This window comes from Euleptes europaea, chromosome 19 (assembly GCF_029931775.1).
Source record: "Euleptes europaea isolate rEulEur1 chromosome 19, rEulEur1.hap1, whole genome shotgun sequence".
Classification (NCBI taxonomy): domain Eukaryota; kingdom Metazoa; phylum Chordata; class Lepidosauria; order Squamata; family Sphaerodactylidae; genus Euleptes; species Euleptes europaea.
In genome coordinates, this window is record NC_079330.1 from 15528796 (window position 1) to 15549611 (window position 20816).

Below are 20816 nucleotides of genomic sequence, written 5' to 3' on the forward strand. Positions count from 1 at the left end.
CAGAGAAACCGAGCTCGAGAGTGGAAATGATTGAATTGTGGTGAAACAGACATTTTGGGAGAAGCACCTGCTGATTGAAGAAGTGTTCAACTCTGAAAGAGACATTTATAAAAAGATGCATACATGCAGAGTACAGCTTCATAAGGGAGGGAAGCACAGAAAAAGAGGTAAAGAAGAACGGAAACAGGGAGGCAGAGAAAATGAGAGAAGGTCACCGCACCTAAAAAAGGATATGACAGACCTTGAGAAGGTGCAGAAAAGAGCAACCAAAATGATTAGGGGACTAAAGCAACTGTCCTACGGGGAAAGGTTAAGACGCTAAGGGCTGTTTAGCTTGGAAAGAAGGCGGCTAAGGGGTGACATGATAGAGGTCTATAAAATTATGCATGGTTTGGAGAGGATGGACGGGGAGACGTTTTTCTCCCTCTCCCATAATACTAGAACGCGAGGTCACCTGTTGAAGCTGGAGGGTGAGAGATTCAAAACAGATAAAAGGAAGTGCTTTTTTCACACAACGCATAGTTAAATTGTGGAACTCCCTGCCCCAGGATGTGGTGATGGCTGCCAACTTGGAAGGCTTTAAGAGGGGAGTGGACATGTTCATGGAGGAAAGGGGTATTCATGGCTATTAGTTAAAAAATTTACTAGTCATGCTGCATACCTATTCTCTCTAGTATCAGAGGAGCATGCCTATTATATTAGGTGCTGTGGAACACAGGCAGGACGATGCTGCGGCAGTCGTCTTGTTTGGGGGCTTCCTAGAGGCCCCTGGTTGGCCACTGTATGAACAGACTGCTGGACTTGATGGGCCTGGGTCTGATCTAGTAGGGCCTTTCTTATGTATCACAGGAGGAGAAGGACCATCAGAGTCAAGAGACTGGAGTACCTTAAAGGTGGAACCCGACTTAAAGAATAGTTGAAAGGAAGCTGGAAGGAAGAAGAGCTAGAGGCCTCGGGATGAGACAGAAAGCAATTTGAGGAAAATCAACATTCGCAGAGCTGCAAGCAAAAAACTTGGCACAGCAGAGAAGAAGAGTGCCACAACCAATCTACAGATTGAAATCTATGACGACGACCACACTCTACAGTACTAGATAAAATGCTAATTCTCATTATGGGAGGCTTACCAAGAAGGGTGCCCAAATCAGTGGCCTCCCCCGGGGAGACTGAGGCCAAGCAACTTTCCTTTGAGATATTTATTGGTTTAGAAAATCTGACTGCTCACCAGATGGAGGCAGCTCACAACCAAATCAATCAAACAAAAGCAAGCATACAGTAAAAACAGGTCAATAAAAACAAATCACGGCAATAAAGCCAAACAAGCCACGGCAATAAAATAAATACAGACAAGCCAAGGCATAAAAGCACATAAAACAAGCAGAGAAGTCTGAAATAATTCCGGCAAAGCAGTCCTCAGACTAGCAGCGGACCATAAAACAGCTTTAAAAAAAAAAGATGGAACTTCTTAATTAAAAGCCTGGGTGAAGAGAAATATTTTCGCCTGGCACCCCAAGGAAAGTGTGCACCATGCACTAGGGTTGCCAACCTCCAGGCAGTTCAAAAGAATAATTCACCAGTGCTGTATGTGGGCTATGCAACAAAAATAAACCAGCACTACTAGACTAAACCTCTCAACATGTATTGTATATCTTCAATTACAAAGTGCAAACACAACATACAACCTATAAACATACTATACGCATAAGAAAACCTACTCTTACAACAATACGAGCTCAGGAGTTGGACTGGTATTTTGGCAGAAAAGAATTGATGTGTTACCTTTGCAACCTTGATAAAATGCTAGTTGTTCAAGTTTATGGAAACAGAGGATCTGTATGGACTTATTTCTTTTGTTTTGTATTGTTGTAAGAGTAGGCTTTCTTATGTGTATAGTATGTTTATAGGTTGTATGTGGTAAGTGTTTGCACATTGTAATTGAAGATATACAATACATGTTGAGAGGTTTAGTCTAGTGCTGGTTTATTTTTGTTGCATAACCTCCAGGTAGTGGCTGGAGATCTCCTGCTATTATGACTGATCTCCAGGCAACAGAAATCAGTTCCCCTGGAGAAAACGGCCGCTTTGGCGACTGTACTCTATGGCATTGAAATCCCTCCCATCTCCAAACCCGGCCCTTCTCAAACTCCACCCTCAAAATCTCCAGGTATTTCCCAGTTCGGAGCTGGCAACCCTACCATGAAAGCCTCAAGGGGGGAGGGCATTCCAAAGACAAGGTGCCATTATTGAAAGGGCCACGCACCTTACCCCTGATGGTGGAGGGGGGCACAGAGAACAGGGCTTGAAAAGAGGATCTTAACTGGTAGGCTGGACAATCCAGGCTGGCATGCAAGTACCCAAGCCACACCCACAACAAAGCGATGCTTTCTAAGCATTGCACAAGTCTTTCACTGTCATTAGGGTTGACAGCTCCGGGTTGGGAAATACCTGGAGATTTTGAGGATGGAGCCTCAGGAGGGCAGGGTTTGGACAGGGGAAGGACTTCAATGCCACAGAGTCCAATTGCCAAAGCAGCCATTTTCTCCAGGGGAACTGATCTCTATCGGCTGGAGATCAGTTGCAATAGCGGGAGATCTCCAGCCGCCACATGGAGGTTGGCAACCCTATCGGTCACAGGAATCCTCCGTTTGGATTTCAAAGTCTACCATCCTGTGTTGTTCCAGCAGTTTGTTTCCGGCTAACACAGAATTAGCGGCTGACCTTAAAAAATGCATTTGTACCTCCCCTCACACTATTCTCAGATGAGACGGACCACGGCGGAGCAGCTGAATTCCTCCACCCGATATAGGGTTCACGTTCACGTCCTAGACTTGCGTAGCAAGGAGGAGGAGGAGGTTTTTATATGCCGACTTTCTCTGCCACTTAAGGGAGAATCAAACCGGCTTACAATCACCTTCCCTTCCCCTCCCCACAACAGACACCCTGTGAGGTAGGTGGGGCTGAGAGAGCTGTGACTAGCCCAAGGTCACCCAGCTGGCTTTGTGTGGAGGAGTGGGGAAACCAATCCAGTTCCCCAGATTAGCCTCCGCCGCTCATGTGGAGGAGTAGGGAATCAAACCCGGTTCTCCAGATCAGACTCCACCGCTCCAAACCATCGCTCTTAACCACTACACCACGCTGGCTCTCAAACAGGAGGACACCCTTTGCAAACCTACTGTAATCGGGCACCGGAAGCTCTGCCATCTGCTTGCAACTGAAGGTTTAACAGCCCAGGATGGGTGGTGGTGGTGGTTCAAAGTAAATAGAGCAGTGCCCTCCCAGACACGCCTTATCCTCGGCTTTCTTCTTATCTAGTTGCAGCCTAATAATGCGTTCCTAGAAATCCCTCGCTAAGGAGCAGCTGGAATGTCACAATAGATCACAGAATGCTGTCAACCAAAGGTGGTTTAGGGTCAGTCTACACATTTACCAAAAAGCAGGGAGGTCAGAAGCTTGAAATACTCCCCCCAGGTCAAATAGTCCCTGCCTACGGAAAGATAGCATGCCATAGACAAGGTAAAAGTAGTCCCCTGTACAAGCACCGGGTTATTCCTGACCCATGGGGTGACGTCACATCGCGACGTTTACTAGGCAGACTTTGTTTACGGGGTGGTTTGCCAGTGCCTTCCCCAGTCATCTTCCCTTTACCCCCAGCAAGCTGGGTACTCGTTTTACCGACCTCGGAAGGATAGAAGGCTGAGTCAACCTTGAGCCGGCTACCTGAAACTGACTCCCGTCAGGATCGAACTCAGGTCGTGAGCAGAGCTTGGACTGCAGTACTGCAGCTTTCCACTCTGCGCCACGGGGCTCCTCCACAGACAAGAGCTTCCTCTAATGAGCAAACGGGTGTTGGCACACAGCATTCTTCTAAACCAATTGACTGACTCTTAGCTCCTTCGTATCCCACTCTTCCTCCAAAGAGCTCAGGGATGCTGATCATTACCCCCTCCTCTATTTTATCCTCACAAGAAGAAGAGTTGGTTCTTATATGCTGACTTTCTCTACCACTTAAGGAAGAATCAAAATGGCTTGCAATCACCTTCCCTTCCTCTCCCCACAACACCCTTCCTCTCCCCACAACACCTACCTTGTGAGGTAGGTGGGGCTGAGAGAGCTCTAATGCTTTGGCTGCTTGCTTGACTCCTCCAAAGCTAATGAGGACCAAGCAAGAGTCACAGCGGAACAACGTACACTCGGGGCCGATCGCTGAAATGGCTTTTTCTGGTGACCCGAACAGCAGATCAAATTATGACTATAGATGTAATGCAAACTGATAGAGCGAGGAGCACGTTGCTGCGGGGGTGGGGTGGGGGTTATCGTCGTCTGCTTCTGGCGCCGGCAGAAAGCAGCCCGTCTAGGAAGATGGCACGCAGGAGTCCTGCCGAGAGGGATTCTCTGACTGCACGGTGGCATGGATCACAACAGGGGCAGAAGTTCACCTCCCAGGAGAAAAGGGCAAGCTTGGACCCAACTGTACAAGAAACAGAGTCATCTTTCCCTGGATGCTAGGAGGTCATCTTCTGGCCTGCCTGTCCATCATAATTTTTTTTTGGGGGGGGGGATCCACTCTACAGTCTCGGCATGTCGCCATGCCCCTTCTGCTCCCTTTACCCTTCAAATACTGATTTTGTCATTGCCTTGATTCTAGTTTTGGAGAAAGACTGGTTGAAAATGCTCTGAATAACAACACACACACACACCTAGTTTTTTTATTGTGGTTAATGTCAATAGAAGACGGGAAATGAAATCAATAGAACCCACACCTGTTTGAGCCAAAGCCATCCTATAACAAAGTCTTGCAGAACTCCCAGAAAATGTTCCCAAGGTCAGGGAGCTGCAAATGCCCTCCTGAATTACTGATCAGGGATACAAACCCAAATTGACCCATGTTAAACACTCCAGGATGAAAACACAGGTACAGTAATCCGTGTGCAAAGAGACGGTTGGCTTAAATGCAGCTGTTTCATCAAGGTCAGCCTGTCCGGTGATTCATTTCCAGGGCCAAGAAAGTCCCCTGCGTGGGCCCAGAGAGCTTACTTGCTGCTGATATTTTCGGGGGGGAGCTGTGTTGGTCTGCAGCAGAAAAGCAAGATTCGAGTCCAGTAGCACCAGAAAGACCAACAAGACAGCCAGGGTAGATGCTTTTGAGACTCGACACTCCCTTAATAAACACATGAAGCTGCCTTATACTGAATCATAGAATTTGAAGGGACCACCAGGGTCATCTAGTCCAACCCCCTGCACAATGCAGGAAATTTACAACTTCCTCCCCCCACACCCCCAGTGACCCCCACTACATGCCCAAAAGATGACCAAGATGCGTTCCTTCTCATCATCTGCTTAAGGTTACAGAATCAGCATTGCTGACAGATGGCCATCTAACCTCTTCTTGGACTTGGTCCATCCAAGTCAGTATTGCCAACTCAGACCGGCAGCAGCTCTCCGGGGTCTCAGGTACAGGTTTTTCACATCACCTACTTGCCTAGTCCTTTTAACTGGAGATGCTGGGGATTCAACCTGCCAAGCAGATGCTCTACCACTGAGCCATGACCCCACCCCATCTTTGGTACCTGGAAATCTTGTTGGTTTTTAAGGCGCGACTGGACTTGAATCTTGCTACTGTACTTGCTGCTGCTTCACCCGTGCTCACAAAGGCACCTGCGACCATGCCCTTCGACACTCTCAAGGTTAAATCTGAAGCCGGCTTGCCACAGCTTTGCCTCGAGAACATTTGGTTCCTTGGAACACATAAAGAGGCAGTGTAGTGGTTAAGAGCAGCCGACTCTAATCTGGGGAACCGGGGTTGATTCCCCGCTCCTCCACATGAGCGGCGGACCTTAATGCGGGGAACCGGGTTTGATTCCCCATTCTTACACATGAAGCCTGCTGGGTGACTTTGGTCTAGTCACAGTTCTCTCAGAACTCTCTCAACCCCACCTACCTCACAAGGTGCCTGCTGTGGTGTAGAGAGAGCGCCAGGGTGGTGTAGTGGTTAAGAGCGGTGGTTTGGAGCGGTGGAGTCTGATCTGGAGACTGGGTTCGATTCCCCACTCCTCCACATGAGCGGCGGAGGCTAATCTGGTGAACTTGATTTGTTTCCCCACTCCTGCACACGAAGCCAGCTGGGTGATCTTGGGCTGGTCACAGCTCTGTTAGAGCTCTCTCAGCCCCATCTACCTCAGAGGATGCCTGTTGTGGGGAGGGGAAGGGGAGGGGAAGGGAAGGGGATTGTAAGCCGGTTTGAGTCTCCCTTAAGTGGTAAAGAAAGTCAGCCTATAAAAACCAACTCTTCTTCTTCTGTGGGGGACAGGGAAGGGAAGGCGATTTTTAAGCCGCTTTGAGACTCCTTAAAGGTAGAGAAAAACGCGGGGTATAAAAGCCAACTCTTCTTCTGAGCACACAATACTTTCCCTTATCCTTGAACATATACAGCACACCCCCATAATCTGTTATTTTGCAGACGTCTGCTGTGTGCAGCTTTGCGCAGGATGGAGAACGCAGCTATAAGTCCTTGAAAAAAAGAAACAGTATCTGGGACAGAGGATACAATGGTGAATTTATGAAAAGCTGCTTTTTTGGGTTAAAAAGAAGGTGTGGGAAAATATTTTTGCAAGCCGCAATACAGCACGGTAGTTCGTGTGTTTATATCGTTACCTACAAGAGCATAAGCGTTTATTTCCAATTTGCCCAATAACAACCCACCAGCCCTTGCTTCAGACTGAGACCTCCTGTTGTGAGTTGGAAACAGAGCTTGCCAAGGCAGACTGGCTGTGCAATCCTAAACAGAATTTCACCCTTCTAAGCCCACTGACTTCAGTGGATTTTGAAGGGTTTAACTATGCTTAGGACTGCACTGTAAAAGTAGAACGGACCATGGGGAAAAAGAAATCCCTTCTGCTGTTGATTCCAACGTGCACCTCTCTACAAAAACATGACATGGCTGCAGGTTACCAAAGAGACACTAGCTGGGGTCATGAGCCTCAAGTGAACTAATAAGGAGAAAAATACAGAATTACTCAAACCGGCTTACAATCAGCTTCCCTTCCCCTCCCCACAAGAGACACCCTGTGAGGTAGGTGGGGCTGAGAGAGCTCTAAGAGAGCTGTGACTAACACAAGGTCACCCAGCTGGCTTCGTGTGTAGGAGTGGGGAATCAAACCCGGTTCGCCAGATCAGCCTCCGCTGCTCATGTGGAGGAGTGGGGAATCAAACCCGGTTCGCCAGATCAGAGTCCACCGCTCCAAACCACCGCTCTTAACCACTACACCATGCTGTATTAAATGCTGTAAGCTTATTACATTTAATAATTAAGATTTAAATACTCAAGAAATGTACAGTGTACCCTTAGAAGCTGTATGAAGACTCTACTCAGTTTGAAATCAATATGTTCTTATCATTAACAAATGCAGTTTTATTTAAGAAGTATCTAATAATAATGAGAAATTCCAGTTTTTAAAAAAGGTAAAGGTAGTACCCTGTGCAAGAACCGGGTCATTCCTGACCCATGGGGTGACGTCACATCACAATGTTTACTAGGCAGACTACATTTACGGGGTGGTTTGCCATCGCCTTCCCCAGTCATCCAAACTTTACCCCAGCAAGCTGGTACTCATTTTACCGAACTCGGAAGGATGGAAGGCTGAGTCAACCTTGAGCCAGCTGCCTGAAACCAACTTCCACCGGCATCGAACTCAGGTTGTGAGCAGAGCTTTGACTGCAGTCCTGCAGTTTACCAATCTGCCCCACGGTTTTAAATCAGTGTTTTAATCCAGGCTTTTTCCGTGATGATTTAAATTGCTTTCATTTAAATCAATCCACTTTGAGATGCAATACAATTTTCAATCGATTATAGGTTCGTTTGCATTGGCTGGCACATAATATACTGCAGATATTATTGCAGATCAGGATGAACTTATTTTTATCAAAGTGATGCACAGAGAGCATACCTAGGGTTGACCTCTTCATTTCTGCCAGGAAGCCAAAGCTTTAACCTGGTTGTCCCCCATCCGGCAATGCTTACTGTTGTTATTCAGTGCTGAAGAACGGCACTCTGCGTATGCTCTATGGCCATCTTCAGCTGCCCTACCAGCCTTTTTCCTGAAAAGCAAGAAAGAAAGAAACCCCAAAGCCTCCCCAACGCGTGCTGGTGCTGATCGCCTCATGCAGTCAGGAAGCTGTTCTTTGCATGTTGTGCCTTCCCTCCCTGTAGACCATTTTCCTCAATCTCTGTTGTACCCTCCAGAGACGAGCGCCTACACTGAAGGCCAATTAACACCGAAGCTAAAACAACATGGCTGGTATCACAGCTAGAGCAATTTTCAGTGGGAATCGCGAAGGGCTTCAGGGGAAGGGTGATCGGATAGCCACAATGCCCCCCGCCCAACCGCTACCGAGAAGCCACCGTCCCCCCTAAAGATTCTGTTTGCCCCCCAATACCACTCAGATCCAAGCTAAGCATCATAAGAAAAACAAATCATATGACTCAGCACTTAATACACCACCTAAAATTAATCTCCGGCTTTGCTAGTTAAGGACAGCCGCTGTGCTATTTTTCTGTTCTTCCGTTCTATTTTACCAGAGATTTGTGTGATCCGGTTCACCCTAGGGCACCGCCAAATTATTATTTTCGAAGGAAGAAAATACTTTTATTTCATTGTCCAGGCATACAACGTGGCGTTTTTTCACAGCAAGCATAATTGATCGGATTCAGGCTGCAATCCTATGCATGTTTACCTGGGGGAGTAAGCCCCACCGACGCTGTGGGCGTTACTTCTGCGTAAACGTGCATATGACGGCACTAAAATGCTAAATCTCCTTCATTCTATTGCCAGGTCCCTATTTGCCACCGGCCGGAGGCTTTTGGAGCGGAGCCTGAGGAGGGCGGGGTTTGGGGAGGGGAGGGACTTCAATGCCATAGAGTCCAATTGCCAAAGCGGCCATCTTCTCCAGGGGAACTGATCTCTATCGGTTGGAGAGCAGTTTTAATAGCAGGAGATCTCCAGCTACTACCTGGAGGTTAGATGGAAAATAGGCACCACTGTACTAGTATCGTGAAGATTAGGAAATCAGTACAGGAGCGAGAAATATTAACGAAGTGCAAAAGATTGATCAAAATGCTACTATTACACTAAACAACAAAGATATACAACATTAATATACAACATATACACCCACTATTCATCTATCCATCAAACAATTGTTGTATATTAATGTTGCATATCTTTGTTGTTTAGTCTAACAGTAGCATTTCGATAAATCTTTTGCACTTTGTTAATATTTCTCACTCCTGTACTGATTACCTGGAGGTTAGCAGCCCTAACAATCACCCTGTGGTAGGTAGGCTAGGTTGTGAGAGAGTGTCTGGCCTAACCAGCTTCCATGGTAGAATGCAGGTATGAATAGGGTTGCCAACCTCCAGTTGGTGGCTGGAGATCTCCTGCTTTTACAACTGATCCCCAGGCGACACAAATCAGTTCCCCTGGAGAAAATGGCTGCTTTGGCAATTGGACTCTATGGCACTGAAGTCCCTCCCCTCTCCAAACCCTGCCCTCCTCCACCTCCAAAATCTGCAGGTATTTCCCAACCCGGAGCTGGCAACCCTAGATATGAACCTGGACCTCCCGGATCCATTCTTAACTACTACACCAGCAGCTTTCTAGTGCCATGGGGCCTTCTGGCCCTAAGAATTTTGTTCCCCCCCTGTCCCTTTCACCCCCTGCTTTTAAATCTAGCCACCCCAAGCAGAGCTTAGAGCAGCAGGGAAAGGAGTCACAGCATTAGCTGTAAAGCCAGTCCATGGGGCAAGGGCTGCTTCCTGTGTTAGCTCCCCCCCTCCACTTTTTTCCCTTTTATCTCTCCAGATTATTCTGAAGAACTGTGCTGGGAGGGATCATTTTTCACGGGGTCGTTCCCAAGCCTCTAAATCCTTTTGTTTGAGACTTTCACAAATCACCCCTCCCTTCCTCGTTCTTCAAGCTGGTTTCAAGTCATTTAAGCCAAGGCAGATTTTTTTTAAAATCCATCTGACAGATCAGACAGTCCCTTCCAAGCTAGTCAAAGTGATGCTTTGGAAGTCTTCTAGCAACAAGCGCAAAATAAAACAAAACGAAGAAGTCCTCTGCAGGATGGGGAAGGGAAACAGAGTCAATACATATGTTTCTTTTCTGATTTTCTCTCTCTCTCTCACACACACACACACATTTTTACTGCCTGCCTTCAGTAAATTCAAATTATCAGTGAGCTGCTTTTTTATTTCTTGGCAGAAAGGAGGAAGTGAATTCTCCAAGCAGCATGCAGGAATTTCAAACAACCCCTGTGGGCTGAGCTGGGCCTTTCAACTCCTCCTATTTACCCATGCAAGAGGAGAGGAAAAGACACAGGAAGAAGTCAAAGGGGTATTCTTCACGGAGATTTGCTGCTGTTTCGATGCTGATTTGCGTCGGAGGCAAGTTTTGGTTATTCACTCCAGATCCGTGTTTTCCCCCACTGAGCAAAATAAGCCGGGTTAAAAGAGAGGCAATCCAAACCACTTCTGAGCCGTACTTTCCAGTAGAAGAGCGTTTTGTTGCTCAGATGCCCATGAAAAAATGTTTGCAGAGGAGAAGCATTGGGCAGCTAAAGAAGGCCTGCTAACGGAATGGGCATAGTAGGGGAACGGCTTACATTTGGCAGCGCACCATAAAGCTTTCTGCTCAGAAAACAAAAGAATTGGAAGGTGTCGCTTCTCAGGAGAGGGACCAGAGTCTATTCCTACTATCTTGGCTACTACCAGCAAAGGGCAGCTTTGGGGTTTGGGGGCAGACTGTGGGAACGGACTCAGAGATGGAAATAGAAGAAGAAGAGTTGGTTTTCATATGCCGACTTTCTCTACCACTTAAGGGAGACTCAAACTGGCCCTGGCCACGAGGTTACCCCTTCAGGGCAACCCCCCTGCCTACGGCTGACGGAAACCAGGCGCAGAAGGGAAAGCTGCCAAGCAAGCCTAGTGCCAGCAGGAATCCACATCTCTATCACTAATGGCGTTATTAGACTTTTTAGGGCCGCTTAATGTAAAACTGAGATTTGTAATGTGATGATGGGAAGAGAGTCCTGACTAATGCACCGTCATCAGCAAAGATATAATGCAGTCACAGCAGGTACGGAACAGCCGAGCGACAAATGACAGCCTCGCACAAACAAGTGTTCACTCCACTCAAAACGCCAGGAAACACACAAAAATTATCAACAGCATCTTTAGCCTGTCCCACAAGGCAGGTGCAGCAGTCCATAATTCCTACAGCAGTCTAGCATGTCAGTAACAGGAGATTAGCGTGCATGGATTTGGTCTGCTGCCAGAAGCCTGAAAAATAAGCAGACTGAGAGATTCCCCCAGGCAAGAAAGATTTTTTTAAGCACCCTGAGAAATGCAAAAAAACTGTTGCATCAAGATATTACATTTTTATATCCAAAGGATAGCATCTGGCAAACGGGAGAATCAATCGCCTAATAAATCATGCATTCCAAGATTCTTCTCGCTGGTTTGGATTATGAACATAAGCAAGAGCTCTGCAGCCAACCCCACAGGGGGGGAGGGACCATGAAATTACCAATACATGAACTACTGATTTTCATGCAAAATGTATTATCAAGACCAGAGAATACAGGGTAACCCAATTCAGTGTCAGAGACAGCAAAGAGGAGAAAGTGATATGAACACTCTTGTAGATATGTTAGGGGAAGAATGGAAAATTCAAGAAAACGGGTGTATTAAGACAAAGTTTTGCTCATTCACCATGTGTACTATGAAGGTTTTATAGTAAGATGGTATATATAATTCTTGTGTATAATGCAGACAGATATTACATATTTTCAAGAATGTTTATACTTGAAATGTGACCAGTTTGGTCCACAATTAATACTGTGTGTATGAGAAAACGTTACTAAAGAGTTCAATGTTTTCAAGGATAGAGCATTTAACTTGGTATCAGATAATCAACTACTCCTGTTATGACTGTTTGTTCAAATAATACATGTCCTTTTGTTTACTACAATACCTGTGTTTTCTATTTTCATTTTTTCCTACTTCCGAAATGGCAACATTTGCACAAGAATAACAGTCTGCTAATCTCGTGCAATCTAAATAGCACTTTGCAGTTCTCTCACTTTCCATGTTTCATTGTAGAAGACGGAGGCACTCCAATTTCAGAAGTATGCCATATAACACAATCTGATATGCTAACCTTAAACAATGCACTGGGTGTAAAAGCAATAAGCGTGCACGTTTCAATTTTTCCTCCAATACGATTTCCCCTCCACAACTGCCCCTTAATTCCACCCCCGTTTCAATATTTCCAAAAATGAAATGTCTCTAAGCCTCTTCCCAGATGACAGGAGCAGACAATGGAAAAAATGCAGTTTGCACAAAAGACTCAAGAGGAAGCAACAACTTCCAGCCCAGCTGGAACAAACATTAAATTGATGAAGGAACATGACAAGAATCAACAGGAATTCTTTTAACTCACTAAACAATTAAAAAATAAATAAAAAGAAAATCCTGATTGTCCAAAGGACCTTTGCATGTCCCTCTCATCTGAGGTGCCCACAAGTGGAAATCCTCTTATCAGCCATGGGTTCCAGCAAACAGCTTGAGCGGGCCATTTCAGAACTGAACCAGAAGGCAGCCTTGGCATCAGCACTGCAGCAGAAGACTCAGGAACTCCTCCTTCCACTGCTTGGGAATATGTCCCAGATACCCTCCAACTCATTCACTATTAGCTATGGGAACGGGGGGGGGGGGGAGCGGGAGGGGAAAACGGCTCTGAAAATGGGCCCCACCTTCCAAAGAAGGGAGGTAGAAACAGCCTGCCCAGTCAGCTCTAGACCATGAGTGGTTTCAGTAGATGCCTCCTTCCCTGTGCCAAGCTTGGCTGGGTGCCACCTGAGATGAGGGTCATCCCTCACTTGGGGCTGGCGTGGTGTAGTGGTTAAGAGCGGTGGATTCTGAGCTGGAGAACCAGGTTTGATTCCCCACTCCTCCACAGGGGCGGCGGAGGCTAATCTGGTGAACTGGATTGGTTTCCCCACTGCTACACACGAAGCCAGCTGGGTGACCTTGGGCAAGTCACAGCTCTGTTAGAGCTCTCTCAGCCCCACCTACCTCACAGGGTGTCTGTCGTGGGGAGGGGAAGGGAAGGTGATTGTCAGCCGGTTTGAGTCTCCCTTAAGTGGTAGAGAAAGTTGGCGTATAAAAACCAACTCCTTCTTCAAAGCCATGGAGTTACTGAGTCTTCTATTGCAACTCATGTTGGGTCTTCCTCTTTTCCTGTTGCCTTTAACTTTTCCTAGCATTATTGTCTTTTCTAGTAAGTCTTGTCTTCTCGACACCACAGATTAGACTGGTTTAATAATAATTTGTTCTCCAAAGGAATTGCTGTGGCTTTTTTTTAAGAGGGGAGGGGAGGCCATTCCTACCAGATAATTCTCAAAACCTTCACCAAACTATAATTCCCAGCATTCTGCGAAGGAAGCCATGAGCATCAAACCGAAAAACAACCAACCTAAACAATCTCCTGGTGTTCTGGTGAGGCTCTTTCCCCTGGAAACTGTACTAGCAGTGCCCCTCCTCCTTCTCCTCTTTCATCAAGGAAAGATGCCAAGTTCTCTACTGGGCTCCTGAGGCCAGGCCCGGCTTTCTGGCTTCCTATAATTAATTCTCAGCAAATGTAACTCAATTACTATAGAGAATCATTCGTGTAATGCATTAACATTCTTCGCTGGACAATACTGTACGCCGTGGCAAAAACACACACACACACACACGGAGATAACAGCACAAGACCTCTGCATGCTCAGCAATGGTGAAACACAGTTGCCTGTGTGTTTTGTTCGATTTTGTTTTCCAGAAAGCAGCATCGGGCAGTGAAGGTATGACCTGGGCCCCTAATCGGAGACCAGTTTTGCCCGGGGTCAGCAACCTTTTAAAAATCAAAGAGCCAAAATTGAGAGCAACAGACCAACAAAAAAAAGCCAGCGTGAGAAAGCCCGCCGGTAGAACCTAAAGTGTACAACATTGATAGCTGTCATGCTGATTAATAATCCATATTTCTGCTGCCCAAACATGGGTTGTTGCGAGGCCTTTATCAGGAAGTGGCATGTGTGAGATCTGACAATAAATAATAAATAAGTATCAGGAGCACCCTGAATGACTGTTTTAGTATACTGGCATAAATCTGTGCATCACGGAAGAGTCATGTCCATTTATTACTTATTGTGAGACCTTGAGTGTTTTGCTTCCTGTTAAAAGACTCGCAACCATCGCTGTTTCGGCTGGAGAAACCTTATGGATTATTAATCGACGCGTCAATTATTGGTAAAGTTGAGTTGTAGAGAACCAGCACAGCATCAGACTAGGAACTGGAGAGCCAGGTTCGAATCCTCATTCTGCCATGAAAGCTCGCTGGATGACTCCGTGGGTCAGCCCCTTTCTCTCAGCCTAACCTATGTTGCAGGGTGGGCTAATGTCAGTCAATCTTCATCGCGGTACGTAACCAGCATATGTCAAGTGAGACCATTATAGCCCCCCACACAAAACACACAGCCATCAATACAAAACAATACTTTACACTATATACCTAAAAAAAATATATAAATCAATATATATAAAAAATATATATAAATCAACAGAGTCCCAGAAAACCTAGAACCCATTAGTCTTCTTCCTTCTTGAGTTCTTTACGGATCCTTCTTGAATTCTTTACGGATCCTAACGGCTGCAGCCAGAAATCTGGCACACGCAAGAGAAACCTGAGGATTAGAATCCACTAAAAGCAGGTTTCCTAATTCACAATCTAGGAGACCAAAAAGTCTCTGTAGCAGGGGCTGTAAATACTTATCACGAATTTCTTTATAGAACCCACACCCCAACAGGATATGGGTGGGTTAATGTGAGAATGGTCAGCCCTGGTTAGTATTTGGATGGGAGACCACCAAGGAATACCAGGGTTGCTGTGCAGAGGAAGGCACTGGCAAACCACCTCTGTTAGTCTCTTGCCATGAAAACCCCAAAAAGGGGTCGCCTTAAGTCGGCTGCGACTTGACACACACACACAAACAATGTGAGAACGGAGTGGAGATGGGGAGAACAGTGTTATAAGCCTCTTTTGGGTCCCCACTGGGAAGAGAAGCAGGGTATTATATCTATATTGTTTTTTACAAAATTTATAAAAATATTTTCAGTTATGCAGACAGCCTCTCCTATAGTGGCTCTCCGTTGCTCTCTTGCTCCAAGTTCTGACGTCAGACGGCTCTTTCATTACAAAAGGTAACTGACCCCTGTTCTGGTTTTGAGTGACGCCTCTTTTCATGACCTGTCTTAACCAGCCAAAGGGGAAATATCTCCCAGACAATCCCCTCAGGAAGGCTCCAGGGAGAGAAATGGAGACTCTTCTGAACAACCCTCAGCGTGGCTTAAACTGGGACGTTGGGTTTTCAGCTGACATGGCATGTGACTGGCCCAGAAAGACAGCCAACTGTTGAGAAGAAAAAGCATCTCACGCAGCAAGAAAGCCAGTCCGGCATTACAAGTGACTGAGGAAAGGCGCTTAAGGGATACCTGAAAGCCATACACCTTGTGGTAGAGTCTAACACCGTGACATTTCAGTCTACTTGCTTGCGGCTTAACTCAGCCCCCTTTTTATACCTCTGAGCCATTTAATTTCTTCAAAAGCAGCCAGCGTTCACCAGCACATTTCTAGAGGCAGCTGCCTCCCTCCATGTTTTATAGAACAGGAAATTACAGCCGAGAAATTATTAAACTCACTCAAGGCCGCAATCGAAACGCAAGTGTAATGCGCGGTCAATTCTAGAGTGCTTTCCCTGAAACTGTAGACAGGGCGCATTAGGCTTGGCTGTGCATTATATTCCTAAGGACCTAATGCAACCTGTCTCATAGCTCACAAAGTTTTGCCTGTTTGCCATGTTTCACCTATGGCGTAGTGGTTAAGAGCGGTGGTTTGGAGCGGTGGACTCTGATCTGGAGAACCGGGTTTGATTCCCCACTCCTACACACGAAGCCAGCTGGGTGACCCTTGGGCAAGTCACTCTCTCTCAGCCCCACCTACCTCACAGGGTGTCTGTTGTGGGGAGGGGAAGGTGATTGAAAGCCGGTTTGAGTCTCCCTTAAGTGGTAGAGAAAATCGGCATCTAAAAGCCAACTCTTCTTCCTCTTCTATGTAAGAGGACTTCAGCTGAGGATGTGAAGCTCAGCCACACAACCAGGGGCCAACCAGCTTTTGCTAGGCATCTCACAGATCTGTGATTCAAGAAGCCAAACTGCCCAGTTCCAGCATGGTGTAGTGGTTAAGAGAGTTGGACTCTAATCTGGAGAACCAGGTTTGATTCTCCACTCCTCCACCTGAAGCCTGCTGGGTGAACTTGGGCTAGTCACTGTTCTCTTTGAGCTCTCTCAGCCCCACCTACCTCACAAGGTGTCTATTGTGGGGAGAGGAAGGGTAGAAGATTGTAAGCCGGTTCAATTCTCCTTAAAAGGTAGAGGAAAATCGGCATATAAAAACCAACACTACTTCTTCTTCAATGGAAGAAGATAGTAATTTCTCACGCCTAAAAATGGCTGAGACACTTGGAAATCAAAAGTAATGGATCCATTTAGGCACAAGCCGAATCCTTACTCTTGTCTGACCTGCACCGTGTATTACTACAATTTTCTTATTCATACTGCGTTTCTGGTTCCAAAATTCCATACAAACTCAATGACAAGATTGTGGCTTTAAAAATAATAATAATTGTGTGCCGTCAAGTAACAATTGACTCATGGCGATCCTGGGACCATGGGGTTTTCAAGGCATGAGACAAGCAGGGCTTGCCTTCCTCTGCAGAACAACCCCGGTCTTCTTTGGTGGTCTCTCATCCAAGTACTAACTGTGGTCAACCCTCCTCAGAGAAGTTCCGTAAGAAATGGGCTTGCAACTCCCTTCGTGTGAACGCCCCAAATTCTGAGCCATTGCTCATTATTTATTACTTCTGAGCCATTTCCACCATCAAGGGCCTACTGAACAAGAAGAAAACCTCTGCCCCAAAAAGATTACACATTTGCTAACAACGCTGTAAAAACTGTTTATACATAAAGTATCCAATCTCTACACACCACGGAATCTCCTTTGAACGTTGGCCCAAGTCTTGTGCCAAGTTTTCCCTACTCTTCCTCCAACTTGGAAGGAAAATGTTTAACCATGCTTTGCAAAGTGGCCAAGAATGTATTTGAATTCAGATCTCTTGAGGCAGTGCCACCTGAACAGCAACCAGCTATTTGTGGCTCATTATCCAAAATGAGCCACAATTTGGGGAAGGGCCGTGGCTCAGTGGTAGAGCATCTGCTTGGCATGCAGAAGGTCCCAGGTTCAATCCCCGGCATCTCCAGTTAACGGGACTAGGCACGTAGGTGACGTGAAAGACCCCTGCCCTGAGACCCTGGAGAGCCACTGCCAGTCTGAGTAGACAATACTGACTTTGATGGACTAAGGGTCTGATTCAGTATAAGGCAGTTTCATGTGTGTGCATGTGTTGATCCCCCACAGAAGAAAACGTCTCCAAACAATGACCAATAACAGATAGCCTTCTTACACGAGCATACAATGCACTCCTAAACAGGGTTATGCCTTTCAAAATTGACTGAAGACAATGGGCTTAGAAGGGCATCTCTACTTTGGGTTGCATTGTAAGGGTTCCAACTTTTTCTTTTAGAAGCTGACAATATTTGCACTGTAGAGGATTTTTTTTTGGTTGTCAAGTCACAGCTGACTTATGTCGATCTGGTAGGGTTTGGGAAGAGATGTTCAGAGGTGGTTTGCCATTGCCTGCCTCCGCGTCACAATCCTGGTGTTCTTTGGAGGTCTCCCATCCAAATATTTGCCAGGGTCGACCCTGCTTAGCTTCTGAGATCTGACGAGATCAGGCTAGCCTGGGCTATCCAGGTCAGGGGTGTAGAGGCTTGCAGGTAACTAAAACCTGACCCGAATAGCTCCATCTAGTCAGATCTCAGAAGCCAAGCAAGGTTGGTCCAGGTTAGTATCTGGATAGGAGACCACCAAGGAAATCCAGGGTTGCTACACAGAGGCAGGCAACGGCAAACTACCTCTGTTAGTTCCTTCCCTTGAAAAGAAGAGTTGTTTTTTACATGGCGACTTCCTCTACCACTTAAGGCAGAATCAACCCGGCTTACAATCACCTTCCCCTCCCCACAACAGATACCCTGTGAGGCAGGTGGGGCTGAGAGAGCTCTAAGAGAGCTGTGACTAGTCCAAGGTCACCCAGCTGGCTTCATGTGCAGGACTGGGGAAACCAACCCGGTTCACCAGATTAGCGTCCACAGCTCATGTGGAGGAGTGGGGAATTGAACCCGGTTCTCCAGATCAAAGTCCACTGCTCCAAACCACCGCTATTAAACACCACACCAGCTCACCCTATAGAACTGCCATCAGTTGGTTGCAACTTGATGGTGCTTACTCACACGAATAAAACAGGGGATTTAAAATACATGCTCCACTCCCCCTGCCCCCCAATCCTTTCCCATAAAGTTATGCCAAAAGAACTCCAAGCTAGCAAAAGCGAGGTTATAGGCTCCATAGTCACTGGAAAAGACCATCATGCTAGGAAAAGTTGAGGGCAGCAGGAAAAGAGGAAGACCCAACAAGAGATGGATGGACTCAATAAAGGAAGCCACAGCCCTTAATTTGCAAGATCTGAGCAAGGCTGTCAAAGATAGGACATTGATTCATGAGTCGGAAGCGACTTGACAGCACTTAACACTCACACAGGCTCCTTCCAAGTGCCAATTTTAGTCAGACATATGTGGTATCCAGTAGGATTATCCTGTGTTTATTAATAAATTTTTATATATTACTTTTATCCCTTTTGTAATTAATGTTTCCTTTATTTATATACTGGGAGTGGACTGTAATAATAAAGAACCTGAACTCACACAGGCTCCACAGCACTCCGGCTCTCTGGCTTTCGCAGGGCCCACACCCAAGAGAGACCCTGTAGCCAACCCGACTCAGCTCCGTCAGTATAAAGAGGATGGTGGAGAAACCGAGGTGCCTAGGAAGCGCTGCCTTGAGCAGGCGCTTCACGCCAGCAGCATAACAATGAAAGACCCCCAAGCCCACAGACAATGCACGCCAGCGCTTGCGCCGCCTGGGTGCATACCGTGCTGCAGGTGCAGGGGGGCCAGGAGCACCGGCAGAGCCTGTCCTCCAAAACACCAACAACGCTGAGCATCCGCACAGGGAGAGCGCTCCCGGCAGCATCCACAGGGCTTCCGTCACGTTTAGACAGAGCCGCTCAGCGCCAACAAAGGGCAAAGCAGAACTGGGGATGCTGCCAGCTGCCTTGTTTTGGTAAGGGCTGGGCAGCACTCAGGCAGAATGCGACCCCAGGGTGGGCAGGACACAGATGGCAGCAGCGCACTGCCACAAACCTTCAGCCACTGTGGTGCTGTGCAAAGGAGCTACTACCCGGAGAAGGCACTTAGTAGGCAGAAAGGGGCACACCGGTATCACTGTGCATTTTGCCTGGCTGTATTCTCATCCAGGTGAGATCCTGGCTCACCGGGGACTGAACTTGGGAGCCTGGCCACAGCAAGGAGCCCTCCATCCTCACCAGTGCGTTGGAGACCTCTATCTTCCACCCGGCAGGCTGCCAAGCGCACGTAAAATTGGGGCCGGTCAGTATCGTTTACTCAGTCCGGCAGCGGCTCACCAGGGTCTCAGGCAGAGGTCTTTCCCATCCCCTACTTGCCTAGTCCCTTTAGCTGGAGATGCCGGGGATTGAACCTGGGACCCTTCTGCATGCCAAGCAGTTGCTCTGACCCACAGCCCCTTCCTTAACGGTACACCCGAACACATGAAGCTGCCTTCTGCTGAATCCATCGAAGTCAGTATTGTCTACTCAGACTGGCAGCGGCCCTCCAGGGTATCAGGTCTTTCCCATCACCTACCTGCCTAGTCCCTTTAGCTGGAGATGCCGGGGATCGAACCTGGCGCCTTCTGCATGCCAAGCAGAGGCTCTACCCCTGAGCCACGGCCCCTCCCCAAAGCCGGTTCTTTCTATCTCCCCCCCCCCCAAAAAAGTCCTTTCCCCTAATCCAGGTGTGTTGCGCGCAGAGAAGCGTTGGGCGTCGAGCCACGGGCTGGTGGGGGGCTGCCCCCTTACCTGGCGCAGGTGCTTGAGCAGGTCGGTGGCCTCGTCGTGGCGGCCCTGCTGGAGGAGGCGCAGCATGTCCTGGATCATGCCGATGCGGCGGCGGTAGGGCGGGAGGCCGCCGCCCTTGGCGAACTTCTCGCCCGGCCGCGCCACCAGCGACGCCAGCAGCTCCCCCCCGCGCTCCCGGGGGGCCGCCCTGCGGCGGGGGCAGGGGACCCCCGGGGGGCTGGCCCCGCCGCCGCCCCCCGCCGCCGCCGCCGCGCACCCCTTGCTCTGCTTGGCGCCCATGCCTTCAGGGGCAGCGGCCGGGCGCCCAGGCCAGGGGCCGCCCCATCCCTCCCCGGCGCGTCAAGGCGCGCCCGGCTGCTCGCCCCGCCGCCGGAGGACTGGCGGCTCCCGGCCCAGCGGGCGCGGCTGCGGCTGCTCGGGGAAGGGAGGGCACGGCGGGGACGCCGCCGCCGCCTCCTCCTCCCCTTCGCTCCGCCACTGCAGGCGCAACTTTGGAGAAACTGTTGCGCGGCGGCGGGAGGGCGGAGCGGGAGAGCCGGGGGGGGCCCTGCTTGGCGCGGCCCCCGAGGCGAGCAGGCGGAGGAGAAGCGGCGCCTCCCCTGCCTCCCCTGCCT

The 20816-nt window shown here is 48.1% G+C and overlaps 1 protein-coding gene across 1 annotated transcript in view; it reads right to left on the minus strand.

The window, feature by feature from the left end:
- The window catches only part of LRRC75A (leucine rich repeat containing 75A), a 70840-nt gene extending 50359 nt beyond the window's left edge, over positions 1-20481 (minus strand). The window contains exon 1 of the mRNA XM_056865282.1: positions 20203-20481. Coding sequence (XP_056721260.1) covers positions 20203-20481 — 279 coding nt within the window. The remainder of the gene's footprint in view (positions 1-20202) is intronic.
- Positions 20482-20816: the final 335 nt, after the last annotated feature.